Source organism: Mytilus californianus, unplaced genomic scaffold (genome assembly GCF_021869535.1).
Source record: "Mytilus californianus isolate M0D057914Y unplaced genomic scaffold, xbMytCali1.0.p SCAF_8, whole genome shotgun sequence".
In the NCBI taxonomy this organism is placed as follows: Eukaryota; Metazoa; Mollusca; class Bivalvia; order Mytilida; family Mytilidae; genus Mytilus; species Mytilus californianus.
The window spans coordinates 110,222,097-110,247,050 of record NW_026262734.1 but is presented as its reverse complement, the minus strand read 5'-3'; the positions used below and the strand labels follow the sequence as shown (position 1 = coordinate 110,247,050).

The following is a 24,954-nucleotide window of genomic DNA, read 5'->3' as shown; positions in this document are numbered from 1 at the left end:
ATATGTCCTCTTAACACCAGCTCCTGAGAGTCCTGTAAGAAACTGCTGTACGCACTTTGATCTGTCAAAACATATTTATTACATTATTATCTTAAACAAATATAATAACTGAGAGGTTAATTAATTTATAGGTATTTAAAGGTAAACATAATAAACAGGGTGAACACGTCTGCCAATTCAAAATCATCACCATTTTTAAGTGTTTTGTTTTAAAATCAAGTAAAATTGTTCAATTGTAAATTTCTTAATATATATTTTTTTATATCAAAAAGGGAGAGAAGATAACAAGGCTGATCAAAACCATTATACGAAGAAAAACTATACCATAGCCAAACAAAAAGAGACGAAGTCTACAAAAGACTTCACAGAAAACAAAGAGATTGAGCAAGACGAACCCTACCATAACCCGGGTGTGAATTTTTTGTACTTTCCTTCCTTAGACGCAGTGGTAATCCTTGATTTACATAGACTAACTCATTTATTACTCAGATAACGTTAAATAATCATTTAATTAACTAGCTAATTTATTTGGAGTTTCATATAACAGTGAGAACTGTATACTCGCAAATCGTTGTGCATAATCGAAATTGACTTGTCAAGGTTTCTACAATTATGGTCATAGAAACCGTGATCCGATAGTATAAACACATTAAAATGTGAACAGTAAAAATGAGTTTTTTCTAACACTGACTGCCTTTTTATAGCTTTATTATGTTATCATATAATTATGTCCTTTTTGGTTTTAAGAGCTCTTCAACGGTTGTATTAGGTTTTGGATTTTTCAAATTTTTTATTTTCGAGCATCACTGAAGAGACATTGATTATCGAAAAACGCATTTTGTGCATTAAAATTGGCACCGTTAATGTTATGTAAGCTTCCATAGATATAAAGATTTGGTTTGGAAGTTTGGTTGTACAAGTAGAAACTTCTTTCAAACGGGAGAGCACATCCTAATTTTTACGGAGATGTGTTCACCAAGCCCGGAAATTTAGATGCGATCCCGGTTAACTTTTTTATCCTTTAAATAAACTTATTCTAAAAGGTTACCAATTCAACACTATAATTAGATCTTTGAATATTGTTTTTATTGGTATTGATATTGACGTTGTTATTAGTAAATTAAAATCAAACTAAATATTATTTTTATATACATATGCACATTCATGGCTCTACAATCTGTCGATACCTGTATCTTGGCATTGCACAAGGTCATGTTTTCTCTGACTGTTAATGATGTCTTTACACTGGATGTTGGATGTGTATTTTAGTCTTTGATGCGTGATTCATTTATTAGTTGTTATTAGCTTTGAACTAGCTGTCAGTAATTGCGAGAACTCTCAGATCTGCACTTAGTGTCTTTTTGTTGTGGGGATATATAAGTACCCTGCCACGTCCACTCTGTGTTTTTGTTAGATGTATTTCTGCTTTGTATCTATCTGATGAGTCAAGCCTTTTTCAACTGATTTTTATGGTTTGTTCTTATGTACTGGTACACCACTGTCCCAGGTTAGGAGGAGGGTTGGCGCCTTCAAACTAGTTTAACCCCGCCACATTCTGTATGTGCCTGTCCCAAGTCAGAAGCCTGTAATTAATGGTTGTCGTTTGTTGCGGTTCATTATTTTGTACATAAATCAGGCCGTTAGTTTTCTCGTTTGAATTGTTTTACAATTGTCATCTCGGGGCCTTTTATAGCTCATTATGCGGTATGGGTTTTACTCATTGTTGAAGGCCGTACGGTGACCTATAATTGTTAATTTCTGTGGCATTTGGTCTCTTGTGGAGAGTTGTCTCATGGGCAATCATACCACATCTTCTTATTTTTATATTCGTGTTGCTCAGTCTTTAGTTTTCTACGTTGTGTGTTGTAGACTGCTGTTTGTCTTTTGGTGGATTGAAAACTGTTCTGAAAACTTGTATACAATATCTGTATACTATAGTAATTAAATACAAATAAGAAAACCCCGGCATCTTGTAAAATAGCAGTTCATGTTATCTATTACTTTTGTAAAAATGATATCTGTCAAGACAGAAGATTGTTTTCCTTAGATTTTATGTTAAATCTTTTGATTTTAATATTGACATTCATATACATAGACACTTGCACCATCTTCATTTGATAGAAATAGTTTGCTATAATCTTTACTAAAACAAATAGCACTCGGGTCTTTTAATCCATCTTCAGGTCCCAACACAACTTCACTCTTCTTAGCATTTTTAGACAGACGATGAATATTGTTTGAATCACGGCCAACGACGTACACATTTCCTGGACGGTCCGTTGCTATACAATTGGGCATTTCTAATGTGGATGAAGTGAAATTAAAAATAGGAGACCCGTCATCATTTATACAATGAACTACATCGGAAATAGGTTCTGAAATATAGATTTTATTTCTTCTGTAATGTACATAATAAAAATCGTCCCTACCAAACTTTAACGCTTTCAAGTGTCTTAGCTCAGAACTAAATATATGCAAATTCCCCTTAGTATCACCGACGAAAATATTTTCGTTGCCGGACGAAACACCAAAAACAGCATTTTTACATTTAACGACGCGTCCTGGGGTAAAATTATTTACCAGTTGTATACCGTTTTCTTGCAATGCTACAACAACATTTCCTGACGTTGAATGAAATGACACATCCCACGCATCACTGCCTAGCTTGCATTCATTAATGTATTTTCCATTTTTACTATATGATAGCAGACGATCGCGGCTTGTAATAACTAGGTTATCATTACTGTCAGTTGTAAGACCAGTGACGTCACCGTTTTTGAGACCGATGCGATCGCAAAGCTTGAAAGATTTTGGAGCCGAGATAATTTGAGCCTGCATATGCTTAGATGGACAATATTGCAGACCTGACTTTTCTTCTTTTATAGTAACAGATCCTAACCATTTACCTTCCACAAAATTCTGATTGGGTTCTAGAAATATCAAGCGAGGTTCGGAAAGATTAGGAACAATATTCTCAAGACAACAATTTTCTTCGCTGACGATGGGCTGCAGTTCATGCAGAAGAAGGAAAACATGCAGATCTGATCCTTTTTTGGTAAAAACGTCCAGTTGTGTTAAATATTTTTCTAACTTTGAAACAGATTTTTTGGAATTGACTTTTTCATTTTCCAATAACTTTACAGCATTCTTTCGTGCAATCTGCAGCTCTGATCGAATGATATTTTCCATATCATCAAGCTGTTGGATTAGCGACTCCTTCACTTTTGCAATCTTTCTCACAATGTCATTCTCTTCTTGAACAACCCTATCTTTTATTTCAGTTCTGTTTTGAATAATACGGTTGCGTGTTTCAAGTATTTGCTTCATTCCGTCAGCTGTATCTCGGTAAAGAGTCGAAATCGTTGCGTTTTTGCAAGCTACCTGAATCGTATCGACTTTATCGCAAGACCGATGATTATCCGATATGCACATTTCGCAACAGAGAATATCATGCTGTGTACAAAAGAAATCCAATGTCAGCTTAGGATGACTTGCACATTGTTTGGGCAATGTCAGAGTCTCAGCGTCAATAATACGATGCGGCTGTGACACTCGACTTTCCTTATGCACAGTAACACATTCATTACAAAGAAAATGCTCACAATCCGTGCACCATTTATCAGCTGGAACAGACTTATCAAGTTTAGAACATATTTGGCATTGTGAAATTGATGCCATGACTGATCTGAAACAGAAGATAACAAATATTGTATTTGGAAAAGATTAAAAAAATGAATAATATGTTTTTGGACAGGAATTTTTTGTGATAGCTTTTTACAGTTTCCAGGGAGATGTTGAATACGGACCAATAAGCAGGAATATACCTAGAGTCAATTCGAAATTGATAGGTCGAATAAAAACCTCCTATACTAAGAAAAGAATTAGACAAAAACAAAATCAAATAAGTCATCAAAATGGTAATTGATCGTAATTAGTAAACGACAAATTGAGAAACATGAACTCCACAGGAAAAATGAGATAAATAACGAAATAGTAAGCAATTCTCGTTTCATGAGTTGCACCCGTGGTGTTGCTCAGGTCAATTACAACAACTGTTTTTAGTCGCATGCTGTGATAAGTACATATCTAAAGGAGGACGGAATATAAGTCACCACAAAATGTAACATATACAGCCTCAGTTTAGTAGACCTTAGCAGAAGACATGGACGGGATTATAATGGAAATAAAAATATATTTTAAAATGTCAAGTAAGAGGTGCGTATCGGATGCCCTCCTAATGAAGATTGAAACCATCCACATTTTAGATCCGAGAATAAAAAACAGAAAGTGAATTATTAGACAACACATGTACACTCCAATCTAACAAAAGGCTTGGGCCAAATTTCAAAATTTGATAAAAATAAACAAAAGCACTCCATTAAAAAGAAAATTCTACACTCAAGTTTCCTGAATAGTGTTTATTGCTCGATTTGTTTACGATAACTTTGGTAACTAGGAAGTCCAAGCTTATTTGTTGATCAATAATAATTTGTTGTAAATGTATGTTATTTTCTCTTCTTAAAATATCTTGTTGAGCAAATACACTAATTACACTTAATAGAGTATACATTACCTGACGTTTTCTGTCCGTCTTTTCCAATATCTAATGCGTCGTTCTAAAGTAAATGTATTTATTTTACCTGTGAAATTGGAACAGTTGATGAAAAGCGGGAAATACAAATATTTGAAATTAATAGGAGGTTTTAAATTTTTTTTCTATTACTTGATTTGTGGAAAACAGTGGAACAAGTAAATTGACATATATGCCCGCTTTAACAAAAATAAATTAAGATAAAACCAAACCTGTGTTTTCATCATGGCATATTTGCATTAACTAAAATTAAATTAGGACAGATATATCAGTTATTTAATTGTTTTGCTTTTATACAAACTTGTCTCTTATTGTATTGTAATTTAGTGATTTACTTTATTAATATCGTGTAAATGTCATGTGATTATCCGTTTGAATCTTGTTTTATTTGATTCCCTTTTTATTTCACAAAATCGTTTTGCATTTGTTAAATTTTTGTATAATGTTTTGCCGACCGTTTTAAGACAATGTGTGTTTTCTTCAAAATAACCCAGTTAAGTAAAATTGAGAATGGGAATGGGGATTGTGTCAAAGAGACAACAACCTGACCAAAGAGCAGAAACCAGACCAAGGCCACCAATGGGTCTTCAACAAAGCGAGAAAATCCCGCACCCGGAGGCGGGCTTCAGCTGGCCCCTAAACAAAAATGTGTACTAGTTCAGTGAAAATGGACGTCACACTAAACTCCGAAACATATAAATGAACTAGAATTAAAAAAAACATACAGGACTAACAAAGGCCAGAGTTTCCTGACTTGGGACAGGCGGAAAAATGCGGCGGGGTTAAACATGTTTTGTGAGATCTCAACCCTCCCCTTATATCTCTAGCCAATGTAGAATAAACAAACACACAGCAATACGCACAGTAAAACTCAGTTTAAAGAAGTCCGAGTCCGATGTCAGAATATGTAACAGAAGAAACTAAGCAAAATGACAATGATACATAAATTAACAAAGGACTACTAGCAGTTACTGACATGCCAGCTCCAGACCTCAATTTAACTGATTGAACATTCATTGTTTTAACTAAACAATAACAGTTTAAACTTTGATCTTGTTGACTAAGGTTGGACAAAAATTGTTATACCACAAGAATTTGGGGTACACGCTAATTAGGCAGAATGGCCAAAACACCACAATCAATATATATTAGAGGTTTACGTATTGTTTTTGACCAAAGACAGTTAGCCCTAATATTTGATACAGATCGAAAACGTCAAGGCGACAAACGTCAAGGCGACAAACGTCAAAATGTAATAGTGATGCTATATATAACTGTACAAGAAGGAATTGAGGATAGACTATATTCGGCACTAATACCCGGGCCATGTATATGATTCAGAAGACAGTTTTGATCAGTATTTGACTATGGACACTATGGTAAATAAATGTCCATATGTATGTTTGTGTTCATGCATATGCATATATTTTATATCGTTCTCGTCTTCATTTGGTTTAAAGACTCATTATTTGGTTTAAAGACTCATAATAACAACTAATTACACTAAAATACAAAAGGATATATTAAGTGATTTTAAAATGAACGGAGTTCAATACTCCGTATTGGATACATATACGTACACTAAATATTTTCAAAAAAGCATGTCTTTACTTTCTGGTTTACTTTGAAAATATGATAAGAAATAAGTTCATTTGAGAGAGTAAGTTAAGTTATCTAAAGTGTAGTCGTAAGATAATATTGATGTCAAGGACTACATTTATTAGAAAGAAATCCTGATAAATCAGTTCAACATAATGGCTGTGTGCGTCTTACGTTTACTGTTTGCAGCGTCGTTTGTGTTGGTAGTGTTAGGAAATTCAGTTGAAACAAAATTATTTTCAAAAATCAAACATATCGAGAAAATTTTAGAATTTCAAGGAAATGAAATTTATGAATTAAAATCGACAGTCAAAAGCCAAAAAGGGGAAATAGTTAGGTTAAACGATGTCATTACAAAACTGCATACACTGTATACGGACGTAAAGCTTGTTGATACTGGAAATGATAAAGTGACAAACCAAAGCAAGGATTTTTTGAGGAAACCAAAAGTGGCCAAAGTAAACCATAAAACTGATTTACCTGTTGAAGATAAAGCAAGAGGTAACATACGTAATAATTTTATAAATAAATTGATTGATTGATTGATTGGTGTTTAACGCCACTTTCAACACTATTGTGCTATTTCGTGACGGTCAGCTTTTGGTGGAGGAAGCCGGAGTGCCCGGAGAGAACCATCGACCTTCGATAGGAAAACTGACAATCCTAGTCAATTAAGATTAGAGTCGAGTGGACCTGCCCGGTGCGGGATTTGAACTTACAACCTCAGTGTTGACTGGCTAGTGATAAAGTAGTTCGACTACTTAGAACACTTGGCCACCGAGGCCACTTAAACAAATTGATAAATAGGAGATACACTTTTTAAATTATGAATATGATATGAGGTATATTTCAATGAGACAGCAACCCAACACAACTAAAAATAAAAAGATTTTACGAGGGCAACATAACATCGTTAGTAAAAAACATTAAGATGACATGCGACATCTACCACCGAGGTTCCTGAATTTAATGTATGAGAGCGTTTAGCTAGTTTTGATACCTGAATCCAGCCTCATTTATAAATCCCGATCAGTATACTAAAACGTATGCAATAAAAGGCAGTACATTTAAAGTTATACTGCAGTCAATATACATTGACTTCTTTTAAGAAATTCTTGAGGGAATAACAGGCAACCAACTTAGTTCGAATAGAACTGGCGAGTTAATTATTATAAAGGACACCAGTCTTATAATTGCGTAAACCAGATGGGTTTCGTCTATACAAACACATCAGTGGTACCAAAAATGAAACAATTGGAAAAACAAATGAATCAGGTTGAAGAGCATTGAAAACCAAAATATTGATATACAAACACATCAGTGGTACTCGAAATAGAACAGATGGAAAACAAATCAATTGGGATGAAGAGCATTGAATGGCAAAATTTGAAATGATTGTGCCACATCAAGAAAGGGCCAGTTATGCTCTAGGTAGAAAACATCAGTGTTTCGAATGATTTTAACATTTGATAAACAATGAATTTATAGAAAAATACCAACTCGATGATAAATCTTGTCAGCTAGCATAGCAGCTCTTAAATTATAAAGTGATAATTTACAATATTACCATCGTCATTTAACAATAATCACCATTACAATTTCAGCGAGTAGGTTATTGAGTGCCAGTATACCAGTTAAGTCCTCTTCTGTAGCATTCTATGCCCAGCTTACCATACCAGAGAAGGATATTGGTCATCACCATTCAATAGTTTTTGACCGCATAATTACAAACGTAGGAAATTGCTATAACAATCACACAGGGGTGTTTACTGCTACACAGAATGGAATATACGCAATCACTTTTACACTCTTTCCAGACCGCAATAGCTACTTAGGAGTAAACATCTTTAAGAATAGTGAAATAGTATCTCAAATCTATACAGATCACAGAGGACCAAGTTTTTGTGGCACAACACCAGTCTCAGTTATTACTTTGAACACTGGCGACACCGTTTTCGTCAGGACCAGTTCAAATTATGCCGTTCACGGAAATATATTCGCTGATAAAGATATTAGAAGTTCATTTGCTGGATGGAAAATAGCCGATATTTAATTTGATATTAAAAGTACCGTACTTTGTTCTTAATAAAATGACAATATCCTTTTTATAATTTGACTTGATTCTGTTAACATGTCAGTAGAACTAAAAACTCAGGATTTTTCATTTCAAATTGACGTCAAAGAATGTTGTAATAATATTTCCTCGTATTGTTGTGTTAATGTCGCACAGGGTACTTGTACGAATGCCCCCACTTGTTGCCCGTTCGCTATTTTCTATTTTTGATCATCTCATGATTGTTTAAACTACTTTGAGGTTTAAGCTGGGTATACGTATACGTTTCGAAATTTGGTATACATTTAGAAATCTTTGAACATCATCTGAATATCAAAAATATGACAAATATAGCATTCATGCTTCCAGAGATACACAATGTAGTCAATTGAATATTTGAGAAAGCTCTATAAAAATGGTCTTCTTATTTTTATACTTTGTTAATTTCATTTGTCTGAAGCGCTTTTCTGGATTTACCTTCATCAGGAATTCTCACATTCGAATATTTGAAAGCCAAGGATGTAGGATGTATTACAACCAAAACATTTGAAGAGCTATATGACTAAAAAGGACCTAAATAAATAGCAATATCCATTTAAGATCAACTTTCTCAGCGGGAGTTGAAAGTTAAGTTTCTTAATATTTTTTAAATTCATAAACGTACAACTTTTTTAGATGGTTTGTTATAAATCATCTCAGTACCATAGTCCGGACTACTGAGCTGATGATACCCTCGGGGACTGATATAAAAATAAGAAGATGTTGTATGATTGCCAATTAAAAAACAACTTTCCACTAGAGATCAATTGACATAGAAGTTAATAGTCCACAAGCAGCAGTATAGACCCGGTGCAGTAAAACATGTATGGAATGTGTGTAAAACGCCGCTCATATTTGTATTGTATTTAACTTAAGATGCCCTTTTCTCTAAAATCCGCTGATAAAAACGATATGAAAATATTTGTGGACTCATATTTAGTTAGTGATGAATGATCAAACATTAAAAACTGGGATTTTGTAGCATACGTTACGACGTTACGATTTTTTGTCGTTTCTTCATTTGTTCACGCTTCATATCGAGACCAATAACTTCCTTCTGAAAAAAAACCCAAATACGATGATATAATGTTTTAATGTCTTTAAGGTAATACGGAAATTTTTACAACAATAGCATGTCATGTTTAAACCAAATTATGTTTACGGATTTTTCTAGAAACGCAATTTAACATTATATAAGACGTGTTTTATGTTATAGTCCTACTTTCATACAAAAGCACACCAATTTAAACAGCCCATGTCACTAGCTTGTCAAATTGCCAAACTGACATCACTGTAGAGGCATTAATTGTCAAAAAGCCAAAAAGCGCATCTGGTGCAACACAAGTTGGTAACGTTTAATGTTATTCCAATTGAAGTAAGGAATACGGAAACAATTGAGTTAATGTACATTAGGCTCGTGATTTAATAAACAAACCAATATATCAAAGGAACCTCCCTTTTAATTAGTTCTTCATCATGACATTTTCTTTTATGTATTCAAAGGAATAGCCAAACAGTGTATTCCCTTTAAGGATATGGACTTCTCCATCGTCTACTTCAGACTGAAGTACATGTTGGAATACATATCGCCAATATACTATATTCAAAATACTCTTTTTGCTGAATAACATATAGGTCGTTACACAAGCAACAATTAATGAATCTGAATGATATATGTAAATGTCTTTGATATAATGTTGTGTTGTTACCCGGTGTCTAATGTTTGAGGAGAGATAAGCGCTAATAAACATGTTTAAACGCGCCACACCTCTTATTGACAACCATTCCAATTTATCTTTTAATATTCTTCTCAAAATAAAATACCAAAAATCTAACACAAAGCTCAATTTGAAGACCACTTCGAAATTGGAATTGAATATTAAGATATGTTTTTACTTAAACCAAATAATTCTGTCTAAGTTTATTTTAAAGGTAGTTTCTCTATTTTCCATAGCACAGGTAAAATTGCTGTCACTAGAAGTTTTGTTAAATGTATCTCAACACACTTTCTAGATAGTAAGAATGTCATATGTGTTAGTAAATAAGCGGTGCTCAAAGAAGTGGTCAATGGAAAGGGGAAAAAGTCAACAAATGGCTCATTAGACATTGCAGAAAATATATTGCAGAAAACCTGATATTTGGAACACACATTCTTCAATAAGATATAATCGCATTTATATTATAATAAGCGTGTATAATGTGAAAATTTTCTAATCACCGCCGATACGAATAAAAGAACAAAGATGATGTATACTTTCGGAAATAACGGCCGTATTGAAAACCATTTTATACGAAAAATGAAAAAATACAGAGTTAGGAATATGGGAATGCCTGTACCAAATCATGAATATGTGAATGCCTGTACCAAGTCAGGAATATGGCAGTTGATTTTCACTTGTTCCGTTGATTGAAAGCGTTTGATTTTTACCGGTTTTTATGGACTTCCTCTTTTTGAATTTGCCTTGGAGTTCGGTATTTTTGTTATACTTTTATACAATAGTATTCTTATATATGTGTCCTTGATTTATATTGTGTACGCGAATGAAAGACTGTTACATCGAAGGTAATATCACCACCAGAACAGATGTACATTATTTACTTTGACATATTTCAGACATTTTAGTTTGAAAACCTAAAGCATAATTGTATTTCAATGGGTTTAGAATAAATGAGGGTCTGGATGGAGGTCCTTCATTACTTTATTCTTTATTTATTTATTTTGTCCATTATTCTAGAATCTTTAAAATATTTTAGACACACCATTATTCTCATTCTGAATTTGGTTTGCCTATTTGAGGTATGTCCGAAACACAATAGTTCGGCACGAAGACATCGACGATATCGTAATGATATCAATATGCATTTACATGTATTGCTAAAAGTGTCGCATAAACACAGCATCAGCCGTCGATATTGATTCGATATTGTCAGCCAAATTGTATACCTGGCACGTTTCTTCTGGTTAAACTGTTTACGTTGTCGATATCGATTGTATCGCCGATATCGATTGTATCGCCGATATCGATTCGACATCAAAAAATATTGTCCCAAATGTTTATCTGATACAGTTGTCCATAAAGACAATTTAGTTTCTACTTCTTTATCAGTTTAAGCTGTTGATATCGACGATGTCGACAATATCAATTCGCGATATATATATTTAAAAAAAATTCTTTTATGATTTTTTCATTTCATTTCATCATGTTCATATAGTTTAGTTTATGTTCTTCATACTATTTTGCAATTTAGCAATGTCAAAATACGGATATGGTGTACGATTTCAAGTAGGCATTTACAATTTCCTCAACTGATTTGTTCTTTCAATGAGTTAACGCTATATTCATCTAATACAGTTGTCGATACCGACGATATAGACGACATGGGGTCGATATCGACAAATTTTGTTCCAAATATCTATCTGCTCTAATTATCCATATAAACAATTTAGTTTCTCCTGGTGCGTCTTTTTGTGTCGATGTCGACGATATCAATTTCATATCAACATTAAAAATTTTCTTCACAATTTGTTTCTCTATTCATTTCTTTTAGTTTAGTTTACGTACATTAATTAAATGTTAGGATAATGAGATGTTGTACGATTTGCAATGAGACAACAAACCAGCAGACACAAACAGGATGAGGATGTTAACAACTTTACGTCACCGTACAATCTTCAACAAAGAGTAACACTTATACCGGCATGACATAATGTCAAATATTTCAAATTGGAAAACAAACATTCTGATTTATGTATAAATGATCAGCAAAATTCAAATATGTCTGACAGCAGCCGACGACAACCACTACAGAGTAGAATCAGTCACATTGAGGATGTGGAAAGGTTAAATATGCTTATGGCTTATGAGCGTTAACCCCTTCCCTTAAATCTACGACGGTGGTTTAGCATCAATACATAATGTAAAAATCAGTTGGAAAGGCTTTACTTATCAGATCTGCACGATCAGATCTGCACGAAAACCAACAACCAATAGGAAAAATTACAAAATACCGATCTAAGAGTACCCGAAATTATTTAAATCAAGTTGAAAACTTATTTCAACCAAAATATAAACCATGTTTTCCGGTTTAAAATATGAATCAGTTCACATCCTATGGATTTACATTTTACATAATTAGACATATATGTACTGTATTTTAAAGGTCTTTGTATGTACCCATATTTTACCTAATTATCACCTAAATTACCATGTCAACGTTATACAACCAAATGGAATTTGTTTTTAAAACGATACAGTTATTTGGAGAGGTGACCACTTGATGTCAACTAATCGATTTGTAATTGAAATAATTGCGTCCGGGCAAATTTCAATACTTTTCTATTAAGTTTTTCTATTTTATATATGGTTTTATCACTACAAGATTTTGCGAGTTATAGGACGAGATCTTTGACCTTAAGCTCCATTTTTTGATAGTTTAATGACATGAACATACATTCGTTTCTTTTGAAGTCGTAATATGTTTCATCTTGAATTTAAATCGTGAAAATAAATGTTATGTGAATAGTCCTTTAATATCTACATTATGAAAGTGCACGTGGTTTTATTCGCGAACAATTAATACAAATAATTGACTTGAATAATTACAGAAACTAAACACATAGTGACAGGAAATTTTTTAAAATACGATTTTAGATATTCATGGTGCGTATAAGGGAATAGAAAACCATATTCTTATTTTGAAGGAAGTTTTGCAAAGCAGAAAAAATATGTTTAAAACGGAATTGAAGATACAAATGGGGCCATATAAACATGGTGATGAAAAACAGACAACGCCTTGATTTAAAAAACCAACAGTCTACAGAACATCACAAAATAAAAAAATTTTGGATAACATAAACACCATAGAAACCTAGGATGAACTCAATTCGGAAGAGCGAGAATTTTCTTGACTAGTTGAAATGCTCTTCGCTTATTTAACCACATAAACATTTTGTCGTACATGTCTGAAGAAACGTTTCATGGCCATTTCAAGTTAATGCGTCAAGCCTTTAGTAAGTACACATTTTGATATTAGTCTCACTTTGATATAAATATATCGTAGACAAAAAACAATTTAATTGTCAGAGACACTTCATAATTCTAAATAAAAGAAACCTATTGAATAAATATGTCATTAAATGCCATTTGATTGATTTATTGTTTACATATTGTTTCTTGTGAAGTTAAAAATGTTTAAAACTATGACTGTCCAAAAACAATTTTCGTTTTCTGTCAAAAGATCAAATATTTTTAGACCTGATAAGCCCACTGTAAACTGTATCAAATAACCTTATCGGTTTAAAGTACAGTTATCATATTCCAAAAACAGTTTAGCGCGTAATTTGATTACTTTTTCTTTTTTGTTTAAAATCAGATTGGGTGTATCATTTTTCTTGTCGAATAAAGATACAGGCAAGGTTAACTTACTGACTGATCATAGTAGTTCCTTACATTATTTATGCTACACATTTGAGACATGTAATATTTGATATCATGGATTATCAATTTCCTGTTTATTTTGCCATGAAAGTTTTAAAACTTTTCATCACAGAAATAACTTTCATTGAAACAGAATGATCTTGTTTTAAGGGGAATCTATACTAAAATAGAGTTTCTTCCCTTAGTTCCGGAATTCACCTTAAGGGGAATCTATACAGTTTCTCGTTATATTTACATTTTTGTGGGTTTGAAATGTGCTTATTGTAGATCGAAACGAGTAATTGAAAACAACTGTCATATTCATGACTTGGTACAGGCATTTCCTTATGTAGAAAATGGTGGATTAAAAAAAAACCTGGTTTTAAAGCTTGCTAAACTTCTCACTTGTATGACAGTCGCATATAATTCTATAATATTTACAACAATGTGTGAGCAAAACAAACAGACATAATAGGTACAAATGTCAAAAGATGTCAGCTGCTGTCTTACCAATTTAAATTGTATGTTTTTTTACAATTTCATCTCGCCTTATAAACCTTTGCACCTTTTATCCCTTTTAATTAACGGAATAATTTTGAGGATAAACTTTTTGTTGAATGGACACCGGTATAAGTGCACTCTATTTCAAGAAAATTGTACCAGTATCGAATCAGCATATTAAACCTACCTATGTTGACGGGAGATAATTATCGACACCATGAAAGAAAATGTCCATACTCAAATGCTTCACTAGATCTCTATAAAAATTGCACAAAAACAAACAACTTAGAATACGGTTGTCATTTTTTAATTTTAAAAGATAGATATAAACAAATTCAAACTATTTGAGTACACCTATTCTTACATTTCAACAGAGGCTGACGAATAGTTTAAATTATATATTCGACATTGTGTATTTTCGTATATTGTTTCTATTGAAACCAAAAACGTAATAAAAATACGTATGCATTGGCATAAATATTTACCCACAACGACAATTGCGAAATTTTGTTTGCGTGTCTCATGTAAAATTTATTAAATGATGTGTGTTCATACACCGTACATTTACAACATGTTCAAACTGGATAACACTATGTACAATAATTAATGTGTACACATTACTACATATATTTCCTAAAAAAAACCCGTTGTTCAACTATAGAAAAACATCATAGAAGTTAGACTTTCTTTTTGAACGACGTTTAACGTTTACACTTTGAGAAGACACAAGATTTAAATGCTACCTTTAAGTGTAATTGTAATCCTAGTCGTAGGAGGATGACAAAATTAGTGTAGCGGTCTGATCATGATTTAGTAGTGATTGGCACTAGATTATCACTGTTACTCATATCTTTGATAAAAAGGATTAAACAGTAGAAATATTTACAGTCTTTGATTTACAACAGTGATATTACACAGTGACCATATGATTTTATCAACGAGTGTTTTAATACCTGCGTTTACAAGACATCATACAATATTGTGTACCTTATGAATATGCAGAACCGCCCAGAGACCAAGTGATCACCCCAAGGTTTTGAAAGGATGCATGTTGCTTCGTCTGTAGTTTTCTATGTATGTTTCTTTTTTTACTTGATTTTCTGTTTGTCTTTTCCTCGTCTTTCGTTTTAAGTCATGTCGTTTGCAGTGTCTTCTAGATCAGAGCTGTGAATATAAATAAGACGATGTGGTATGAGTGCCAATGAGACAACTCTCCATCCAAGTCACAATGTATAAAAAGTTAACAATTATAGGTCAAAGTACGGCATTCGACACAGAGCCTTGGCTCACACCAAACATCAAGCTATAAAGGGCCCCAAAATGATTAGTGTAAAACAATCCAAACAGGAAAACCAAAGGTCTAATCTATATAAAAAACAAGAAACCAGAAACACCTATGAACCACACCAACAAACGACAACCACTGAACAATAGGCCTCTTGTTTAAAGTCCCATTATGGAAATTTTGGCACGCGCTAATATTGACAACAGTTCACAGAGCAAAAACACTAAATAAAAATTTCGAAAACAGACATTATTAAATAATGAATCTTCAAAAGTAACATGGATACAACAGATGAGAGGAGAGAGATACCAAAGGGTTAGTCAAAGTCATAAGTCAAAAATAAGTCGAACTGACTAAATAGAATAACGAAATTAATAATTAAACACATTAGACTTGTAAGACTAAATTAGTCCCAAAATATTAAAATTTAAATGTTTAATAAACTAATTAGATTAATAAAATTATTTAAATAAATATTATGATTAAAATGTTTAATAAACTAAATTAAATAAATATAATAAGTAGAGCTGTCCAAAACTGTTTTAGAGATAACATTCTGGGTTAGAATTAACTGTCGTAATTAGTGTCAGGAGAAATGTTCAAAACTGTTCTAAAGGTGTCAAAAAAGAAACGTTTTTGCCAAAAACTTGCGGGAAATATTTTTAATTGTTACGAGAGCAGCGGTTTAATAGTTTCCGTTCTACATTTACATTATTCAGTCTCCTAGTTACCACTAAGCTTTAAGTTTTTTATAAAACGTTCTTTCGTTCTTTGGTCTACTTATAGAATATTTATTTTCATAGGTACCATTTGTTATACACTGACATTGAACTTTTACATAGACTATTTTCTAACCATGGACTTTATATAATTTATGGGTTAGACATAAATTTAATTCTAATGTAACTTGACCACCTATATAGTGTTTAAACTAAAATGCGAATCCTATTAAGATTTTATCAACGGATATTTAAAACCAAGAAGTTAATTAATATAGCTATTTCATTTAATAAAATAAATTAAATTATAGAAATTTACACAATGTGTTACATTTGACAATAATAAAATTCCGTAAATAATTCATTATGCAAGTGTTCAAATGACAAATTAAGCCAATTTAGGCATCGTAGACCCCTGCAAATCGGATCTTGTTCGTCACGCTGCAACAATAGAATTATATAACACGAGCATTATTAACAATAGTAAACGCTAGACTGCGTTTGCGTTTAATTTAAGTCCAGTCATATATAATGTTTCTTGTTTACATCACGTTCAGAGGCAAAAATTTCATGCAAAATCATGTTAGTTTAACAACAATCCAATATGTAGGTTCTGTCATGTGGGTAGGCCAGGAGGAAGGGGAAATAATCTAGTTGTTTTCCAGCCGTTCCATTGGTATATTTAGTCGAGAGTTTCGTTTTGTCAGTTTTTATGGACTAGTCAAAGGAAGGGGGAATAATCTAGTTGTTTTCCAGCCGTTCCATTGGTATATTTAGTCGAGAGTTTCGTTTTGTCAGTTTTTATGGACTACCCGCAAGTTACGTTTTTTCGTTATAACTTTTGTTTTTTACTGTTATGGAAAACAATTGGTAGTGGTAGACGTTTGTCATCAAAATAGGCTATCTATGAACCTCATAAATGGTTATTGCATGAGTTTTTTAAATTAAGAAATTGATCGACCTCATGCAAAGCACTGATTCCTTTCCCGACTTTGACTATACTTTATTGTCCTTTTTGGTTTATATGCTCTCCATTTTTTTAATAAGCTTTGGATATCCGAATATGTTGTCCTCAAGCCTGAAGAGACATGTATTGTCGAAATGCGCATCTGATGCAGACAAATTTGTACCATTTATGTTATTATTGAAAGCAAATCTTCATTTTTTCGTTGATATATTAAACATATATCTATTTAAAAACCTTTGTTGATGAAAATCTTGTCGTTTTGAATTTTAGCCAACATTCTATGACTGTGTAATTGCATTAAATGTTATATATATCTTCCATAAGTATTGCCTTTGATATTTAACAAGACATTTCACCACAGAACTAAATATTGACGATCTCCATCGAAATCCGGGAGGTGCATTCAGATGCTACGGCAGATCTTGGAGTTCCTGCTCAACTATTAATACACCTTCATTAAATCACATCGTTGTCAATATAATGGAATTTGATGCGACTGTCATACAAGTGAGAGGTTTAGCTAGCTTTAAAATCAGGTTCAATCCACCATTTTCTACATAAGAAAATGCCTGTACCAAGTCAGGAATATATCAGTTGTTATCCATTCGTTTGATATGTTTGGGCTTTTGATTTTGCCATTTGATTAGGGACTTTCCTTTTTTAATTTTCCTCGGAGTTGAGTATTTTTGTGATTTTACTTTTTAATGGTAAAGAATTAGTCCGCTAAAAGGAAAGTATCCAACGAAAAACATGTGTTCCATTATCGCGTTGCAAATGATGTCAACCTATATCGGATAACACTTAGCTCATTGTTTTTTTTTTACCTATTAGATCATGGAAACACTATTTTCAAAGTCATTTGGAGTAAAGGTCGTAGAAATATGACAATAGTTGTCAATCATGAAATTTGGTATTGGTTATTATTGATAGTAAACTCATCATAGATACCAGGATTAAAATTTTGTACGCCAGACGCGCGTTTCGTCTACAAAAGACTCATCGGTGACGCTCGAATCCAAATACTTAAAATGGCCACATCATGTACGAAGTTGAAGAGCATTGAGCCTAAACGATTCAGAAAAAAAAAACATTTGGCATCATTCATCGGACATCATTTATTAAACAAGTTATAAGAATTGTGTTCTTGAATTGGAAGTCTCTTGATTAGTGTTAGCGGCAAAAACCAGTTCCAGAAGATGCAAAAATTACTTATAAGAAACACTAATCGTCAGTAAAATAACCTCAGGAAGTCTACAGGTTAATACATCGTCCTTCACCTTAAACAAGTGTCTATACAACATTCTAATAACAAAATTGAGAATGAGGAATGTGTCAAAGAGACAACAACCCGACCAAAGAGCAGAAAAATCTTCTTAATCGCATCACGATAGGAAAAGAGATTACGGTACATTTTCCAGAGACTATCAACGATTTATCATCAACAATTAATTACTATTGACGATTACTGTTACGGGATAAGCGCATGAAAATTTGGACGAGTACTTGCTTTCTAAGATCAGCGGATTAACAAAACGTACAATGAACGTATAATAAAATTTCCTGGCTTGTTACAGTAGCCTTCAGGGGTCATTCTATTTAAATAGTTTTCCAAATACGACTACATTATAAAGAAAAGATTGTAATCTTTTTGCAAATTTAACCTCTTAAAAGTTCGCCTCTCTGATACATGAAATTAATAACGTGTTGTTTTCATTTTTTACTTCACTGGGTCGATACCTCTGCTGGTGGACTGTCAGTCCCCGAGGGTATAATCAGCTCAGTAGTCAGTACTTCGGGACAGACATGATTTATAACAAACCTTTCTAAAATTGTCCGTTAATAAATATTGAAATTATTAGAAACTAAGGTTTCAACTCCCTCAGGCAAAATTGACCTTAGATAAATTGAACTATTTTTTTTAGGTCCTTTGTGATTGTATAAAACTGTTTAGGTTGCTACACATTCTTGGCTTTCAAAAATTCCGCTTTGAGCGTTCATGATGAAGGTAAATTAAGAAAAGCGCTTCGGATACATGAACTTTATGACTTGTTGTTTTCATTTTTTCTTCTTCTAGTATAACTTTCAAGAACGCTCGCGCTAACAAAATTTGAAAATTAAGAATATAGATCCATTAAGGTAGCAGGTAAGTAAATTGGCGATCTCAAGAATTTTTATGAAATTCTGAAAGCAATTAGAGCATGTGGAACTGCATATGAATATCGAAAATATAAATAAGTAATTTTTATACCTTTGGATATAGTAAATTGACTATTCTGTAGAAAGAAGTACAAATGTATAGGATGCACGAAAATATAAAAAAGTATTGAAATTTGACTTTAAATTGCATTTTCTCAAAAAACGGGTCATTCGAATTTTCTTTAAAACTGATGTGTTATTGCCACTAACATTTCCGTTTCATTGGTATGAAAGTTATAAGGCGTCACCGAATTCGTTTTTGCTGTACAAATCATTCAAGTGTCTCTGTAATATCTAAAAATGTCGAAAAATAAGATTTCTAGCCACAACGTTAAGATTATTTAGCCTTTTCGGCGCTTTTTTTCACGCTGCACAGAAGATTAAACTATTCATACTACAAACAAACAAATTCAATGACACCTCCAACCCCGCCTCTCCCTTTAAATTTTATATCAATAAAACGGAAATTTCAGTGGCAATAACATATCATTTTCAAAGAAAATTCGTAGGTCTGGACAGGATTTCGAGCAATGCTAATTTTAAGTCAAAATTCCTGTACTTTTTAACGATATTTACGTGTATTTTATGCTTTTTTACTACTATTTACCTGGTATTTCATTTTCTATATCTCAGAAAGTATAAAAACTATATAATTATTTTTTCCGATGTTCATACGCATTTTGTCATATTCTAGTTGTATGCAATACTTCATAAAATTATCATCCATTTACGTACCTGTTACCTTAAGAGAACATTAAAACCAATATGGTACAAACAGAACACTGATACCCGTCTAACTTTGCCTCAGGGAAATTCAGACTTAGTTTTAGTACAATACGTTTACTTAGGAGTATAATCTAAGGTCCTCACATAGTTCACACAAAAACTTGAGCATAGAAATATTGTCATCCTCATAGGTATCCCGTCTAGCAATTAAACCTTTGCAAGATACTAATGTCCTTTTGGCGGTGTGGCATGTATAAATGCGTAGACCTTTGCGATGGGAATGGGGACGTTATATCTAATACATCGTGTAAGATGAGTGCCACGCTCACATACGTGTGTTAAAGAACATTTCTACAACTCGGAGGGGACCATAGCTGTCAATTCTGAAGTATTTGTGCAGTTTTAGTGAAATTTGAATTTCATAAACAAAAACCTTGTATATCATATCTTTACAGACGATTTTGACATATTAAGATTTCGTGTAATTGACACATTCATAAACTTTAAGTATATTCTATCTTTTTTTTGTGTGACAAAGTGGGAGACGATATCTAAGAGATAATTGAAAACCATAAATAAAGAAAAAAAAAGAAAACACGATTGACAAAATAAACACAACGAAAAGACAATTCAAAAGACGCTACAGAAAAAGCTAAAGATTGATCAGCATCAACTCCGTAAAAAAACCATAAGTGAACTCATGAGCATTGGAAGGATAAGTAGTTCTGTGAAGTTTTCCAATGCACGCATAATGTAGGATGCCGTAGAATCATTTAACTTGAAATGCTTTTATATGTACAACGTAAATTATAAAACAAAATGTTGTCGCACTTGTCTTTAGAAAACATTACAATATACCGCCAATCTCGGTGACAAGCCTTAATTTCATTTTGTTTGCATAAAAATTACGTAGAGAGACACAATTAAATTTTCTGGAACATTTCTTAATACAAAAATAAAAAGAAATTTATTATTTAATTAAAATTATTACTTAATTTAAACATGGTTTCGGACCATTTGATTGATGTATAGTTTTATTATTGTTTCTGTATGATTTTAGTATTGTTACTGTCTGATTTAGTATTGTTTCTTTGATTTAAAACAGACTATGACTGTCCCGAAACATATTGTTTATTTCCTGTCAAAATAACACATATTTTGACACCCAATAAGCCCACTGTAAACTGTATCAAATAACCTTATCAGTTTAAAGTGCAGTTGTCATATTCCATAAAAAAAAACAGTTAAGCGTAAAATTTAATTACTTTTTCTTTTTATTATAAATCGTATTATGTATATTATATTTCTTGTCCAATAATGGTACAAGCAAGGTTAACTTACTGACATACAAAGAGGACGGACATTATAGTTGTATATATTAATTAAGCGACACCTCAAGACATGTCACGTTTAATCATATGGATAATTAATTTCCTGTTTATTTTATCATGTAAGTTTTAACGCTCTTTAGAAATCAAATGGAATGGTTTTTTCCCCCTGTAAATGAAAAAAAGTGTTATTAAAAAGTCCAAAATCTGATCAATTTTAACATTTCTGTGACATATTTGTTTTTGAAATTGTTCAAATTTTTATCACTAGCTATTTTCCGACATCCAATTTCTTAATTCTAAGAACTCCAAAAGAAAACCATCCTTGAATTGTTGTACATAAGTTGCGTGTTACCTTGGAGTACGGTATTTTTGTAATACTTTTATGCGTCTAAACATGACTCATCAGTGGCCCTTAAATCAAAGCAGTTGGAAAGCCAAAACATTTAATTTAAAAGCGAAGTTGAAAAGCAATAGAAAACCAAATATTCCGAAAAGTTTTGCCATATACGGCTTAAGCTATCTCAGTTGTGCGTTGTGGTAGAAAAATGTAAAATAACAAGAACACCGTTCTCCAAGGAAAATTCAAAACGGAAAGTCCCTTCACAAATGGCAAAATCAGGAGCTCAAAGACATCAAACGAATGGACAAAAATAATCAGAATAATGCAGTCGTTAAATTCCGCTGATTTACGACGGGAGAAAATCGGACAAGGAGAGGGAGTGAATTGTTCGAGGTTAAAAACAACTGTGTTCCATTCTCAATTTTATGTCACATTCCTGACTTGGTACGGGTATTTCCTCATGTAGAAAATGGTTGATTAAACCTGGTTTTATAGCTAGCTACACTTCTCACTTGCATAACAGTCGCATAGAATTCCATTGTACTGACAACAGAATGTGATCAAAACAAACAGACATAAAAGGTAAAAAATGTCAAACATTGGGGTACAGCAGTCAAGATTGTTTTATAATCTTAATCACTATAAAAACATGATAAACCAAACAACTATGTCAACAAACGAAAACAAAATGGCATGTAGACACTCTAAAGACAAAGCATATCAGCACAAAACAAGACAAGAACTGACAAAACATGATCTGTTTTGCGTAGTTAACTTGATAAAGTTTTTGAATTTATTTTGTTGTAAAAAAAATCTGTATTTGCTCTCTGTTTAATAGTGGCTGTGTATTCATTTAATTATCTGTTGTGTGTGGAAAAATCATGGGCAGTTATGAATCTATTGGAAATTTAAACAAAATAGTACATTATTAGTGCAAAACTCTCCCATATCGAGGAGAGTGTTACTTTTTCTTATCAAACAGTTGAAATAACGCCAATACATGCTTGAAGAAAATTCAGCAATCTACATAAACAAAACTACGCTCTTCGATGATTGACTGGCTACGTTAAAAATTCCCACTTCAAAGTTTTAATCTCTCGCTAACAACTTACTATTTCTCAGATCCATGTTGATGTTTTCAGTGCAAAATTGATATTCTTAACTTATTAGTGAACGTTTCTCACTTCCAATTTCACATTTCTTTGGAAATAAAAAAGGTGAAAATGGAGGTGACAAATGACAACTCGGAAGAAAATATTTTTTGATAAAATTGTCTCGGACAGATGATGAGTTACTTTGTTGTCGACGATCATGCATATTTATCACCACCATATTTATTTCAAATAACGCACGAGAGACAAACATCTTATTTTTATATTCAGCTGGCCCCTAAACAGTAATGTATACTAGTTCAGCGAAATAGACGCCACGCTTAACTCCGAAACATACTAATGAACTACAATAAAAAAACTACAGAAGACTAATAATGGCTCGAGGTTCCTGACTTGTGACAGGCGCAAAAATGTGGGGGTTTAAACATGTGTTGTGACATCTCAACCCTCCGTCTTTACCTCTAGTCAAAGAGTACTAAACAAACACACAGCAATATGAACAGTAAAACTCAGTTTAAAAGAGTCTTGTATTAGAATATGTAACAGAAAAAACTAAACAAAATGACAGTGATCAACATACATTAACAAGGACTACTATCAGTTACTGACATGCCAGCCCAGACCTCAATTCAACTGATCGAAATATTATGTCTTCATTATATGAAAATCAATCAAAATCCCTGCTCTAAGGGGTTTAGTAACATTCCATCATAAATTATATGAGAGGAAGAGCATAACCAGTATCATGTCAACAACTAGAATAAATGCAAAGACCCTATGAATTAATCAATATTAGTTCCAAAAAATGCCATCTTTAATGACTTGACATTAGTATTGTAACTATATCCATTGTGAAAAGGTATCTTTAAAGGTTTGGTTCGTTTTTGAGGTGAATGACGTAATGTTTGTGCTTTGTATAGACTATTACCATAAAAGAGGGGATGTGAAATACCTGAACGTATAAGCTATCTGCACGTTGATTCATATGGACTTCCCTCTTTTTGAATTTACCTAGGAGTTCGGTATTTTAAATATACTTTTTATCGTTTCGTGTACCTTATTTTTGTTAAATGAAATATTTCAGTCACTGTATTTATTGAGTTTTTAAATGAAATCATCTTGGAGTTAACTTTAGAAAAATTTAAAGGGTTTTTAGCCCTTCCAATAACTTTAATTTTAGGTTCTTGTAATGTGTTAGCCGCGAGTTGTAGTGCTCTATGCGGACACATCAACAAAACTAACCAAACATTTATCGTCTTATATCTACCGTTAGTGCTTTATAGCCTTAACAACTGGCCCATAGAAAGTAAAACATTCATCTTTTCAAGGTCGGATGGCTATCTGCTACATGCATATTAATTTTACTTTAAATGTATGAAAAACAGTCCTCAAAGATAAAACCTGACAAACCAAATACTCGAAAATATGAACCAACGTAGCGAATTGGAAACAATTATCATATTTCTGATACAGACATTTTCGGAATTTTTCGTTTGAATAAGACTCATCAGCGAAACTCGAATAAAAAAATAAATGGTTCAAATCAAGTTCAAAGTGGAATAGTATTGATGACCAAAACTTCCGAAAGGTATGATGTTAAGACCGTTAAACACGTAAATACAAAGGCATAATATCATACTGAAAATTACTATATTATGAAACAGTTTGGTATTCTTTCTACGTTTTCTTCCTTCCTTCTTCTTGTTTTGTTTTGTTTCTGTTGCTTCACTTTTTCAGCTTCGAATCATAAGCTTCATTTCTAATTTTACTTTAAATGGTTGTCTTTATATGCATGTTCTTTATCGACATGTAGATAATATAAATAAAGTTATGTAAAAATAGAACGTCGTTGTTTTCAGTTATGAACAGGCCATCAAACATGATACACCTGATCTGTAAAAATGTATATTTATTGCTTTATGTTTACAACTGTTTATAAAGAAACTGAGAAATAATTTCAGTACTACAAGTTAAATATTCTATCTCATTTCCACACAAGCATTCAGGTTAACTCAATAAACAACGAAGAAGAAATGTACTCGTACTTTGGTCTACTTGTAGAACATTATTCTATTAGC

At 32.6% G+C, this 24,954-nt stretch overlaps 1 protein-coding gene across 1 annotated transcript; it reads right to left on the bottom strand.

Moving 5' to 3' along the window:
• Window positions 1-1,404: 1,404 nt before the first annotated feature.
• LOC127710814 (uncharacterized) lies at window positions 1,405-4,653 on the bottom strand. The gene is made up of 2 exons (XM_052216776.1): window positions 4,574-4,653; window positions 1,405-3,685 (listed from the first exon to the last, which is right to left on the bottom strand). The coding sequence occupies exon 2, from the start codon at window positions 3,676-3,678 to the stop codon at window positions 2,071-2,073; it is 1,608 nt and encodes a 535-aa protein (XP_052072736.1). The 5' UTR covers window positions 3,679-3,685; window positions 4,574-4,653; the 3' UTR covers window positions 1,405-2,070.
• Window positions 4,654-24,954: the final 20,301 nt, after the last annotated feature.

Coding starts and splice junctions, on each gene's coding strand:
- LOC127710814 (XM_052216776.1), bottom strand. CDS start 3,678: ATGGCATCAATTTCACAATGCCAAATATGTTCTAAACTTGATAAGTCT.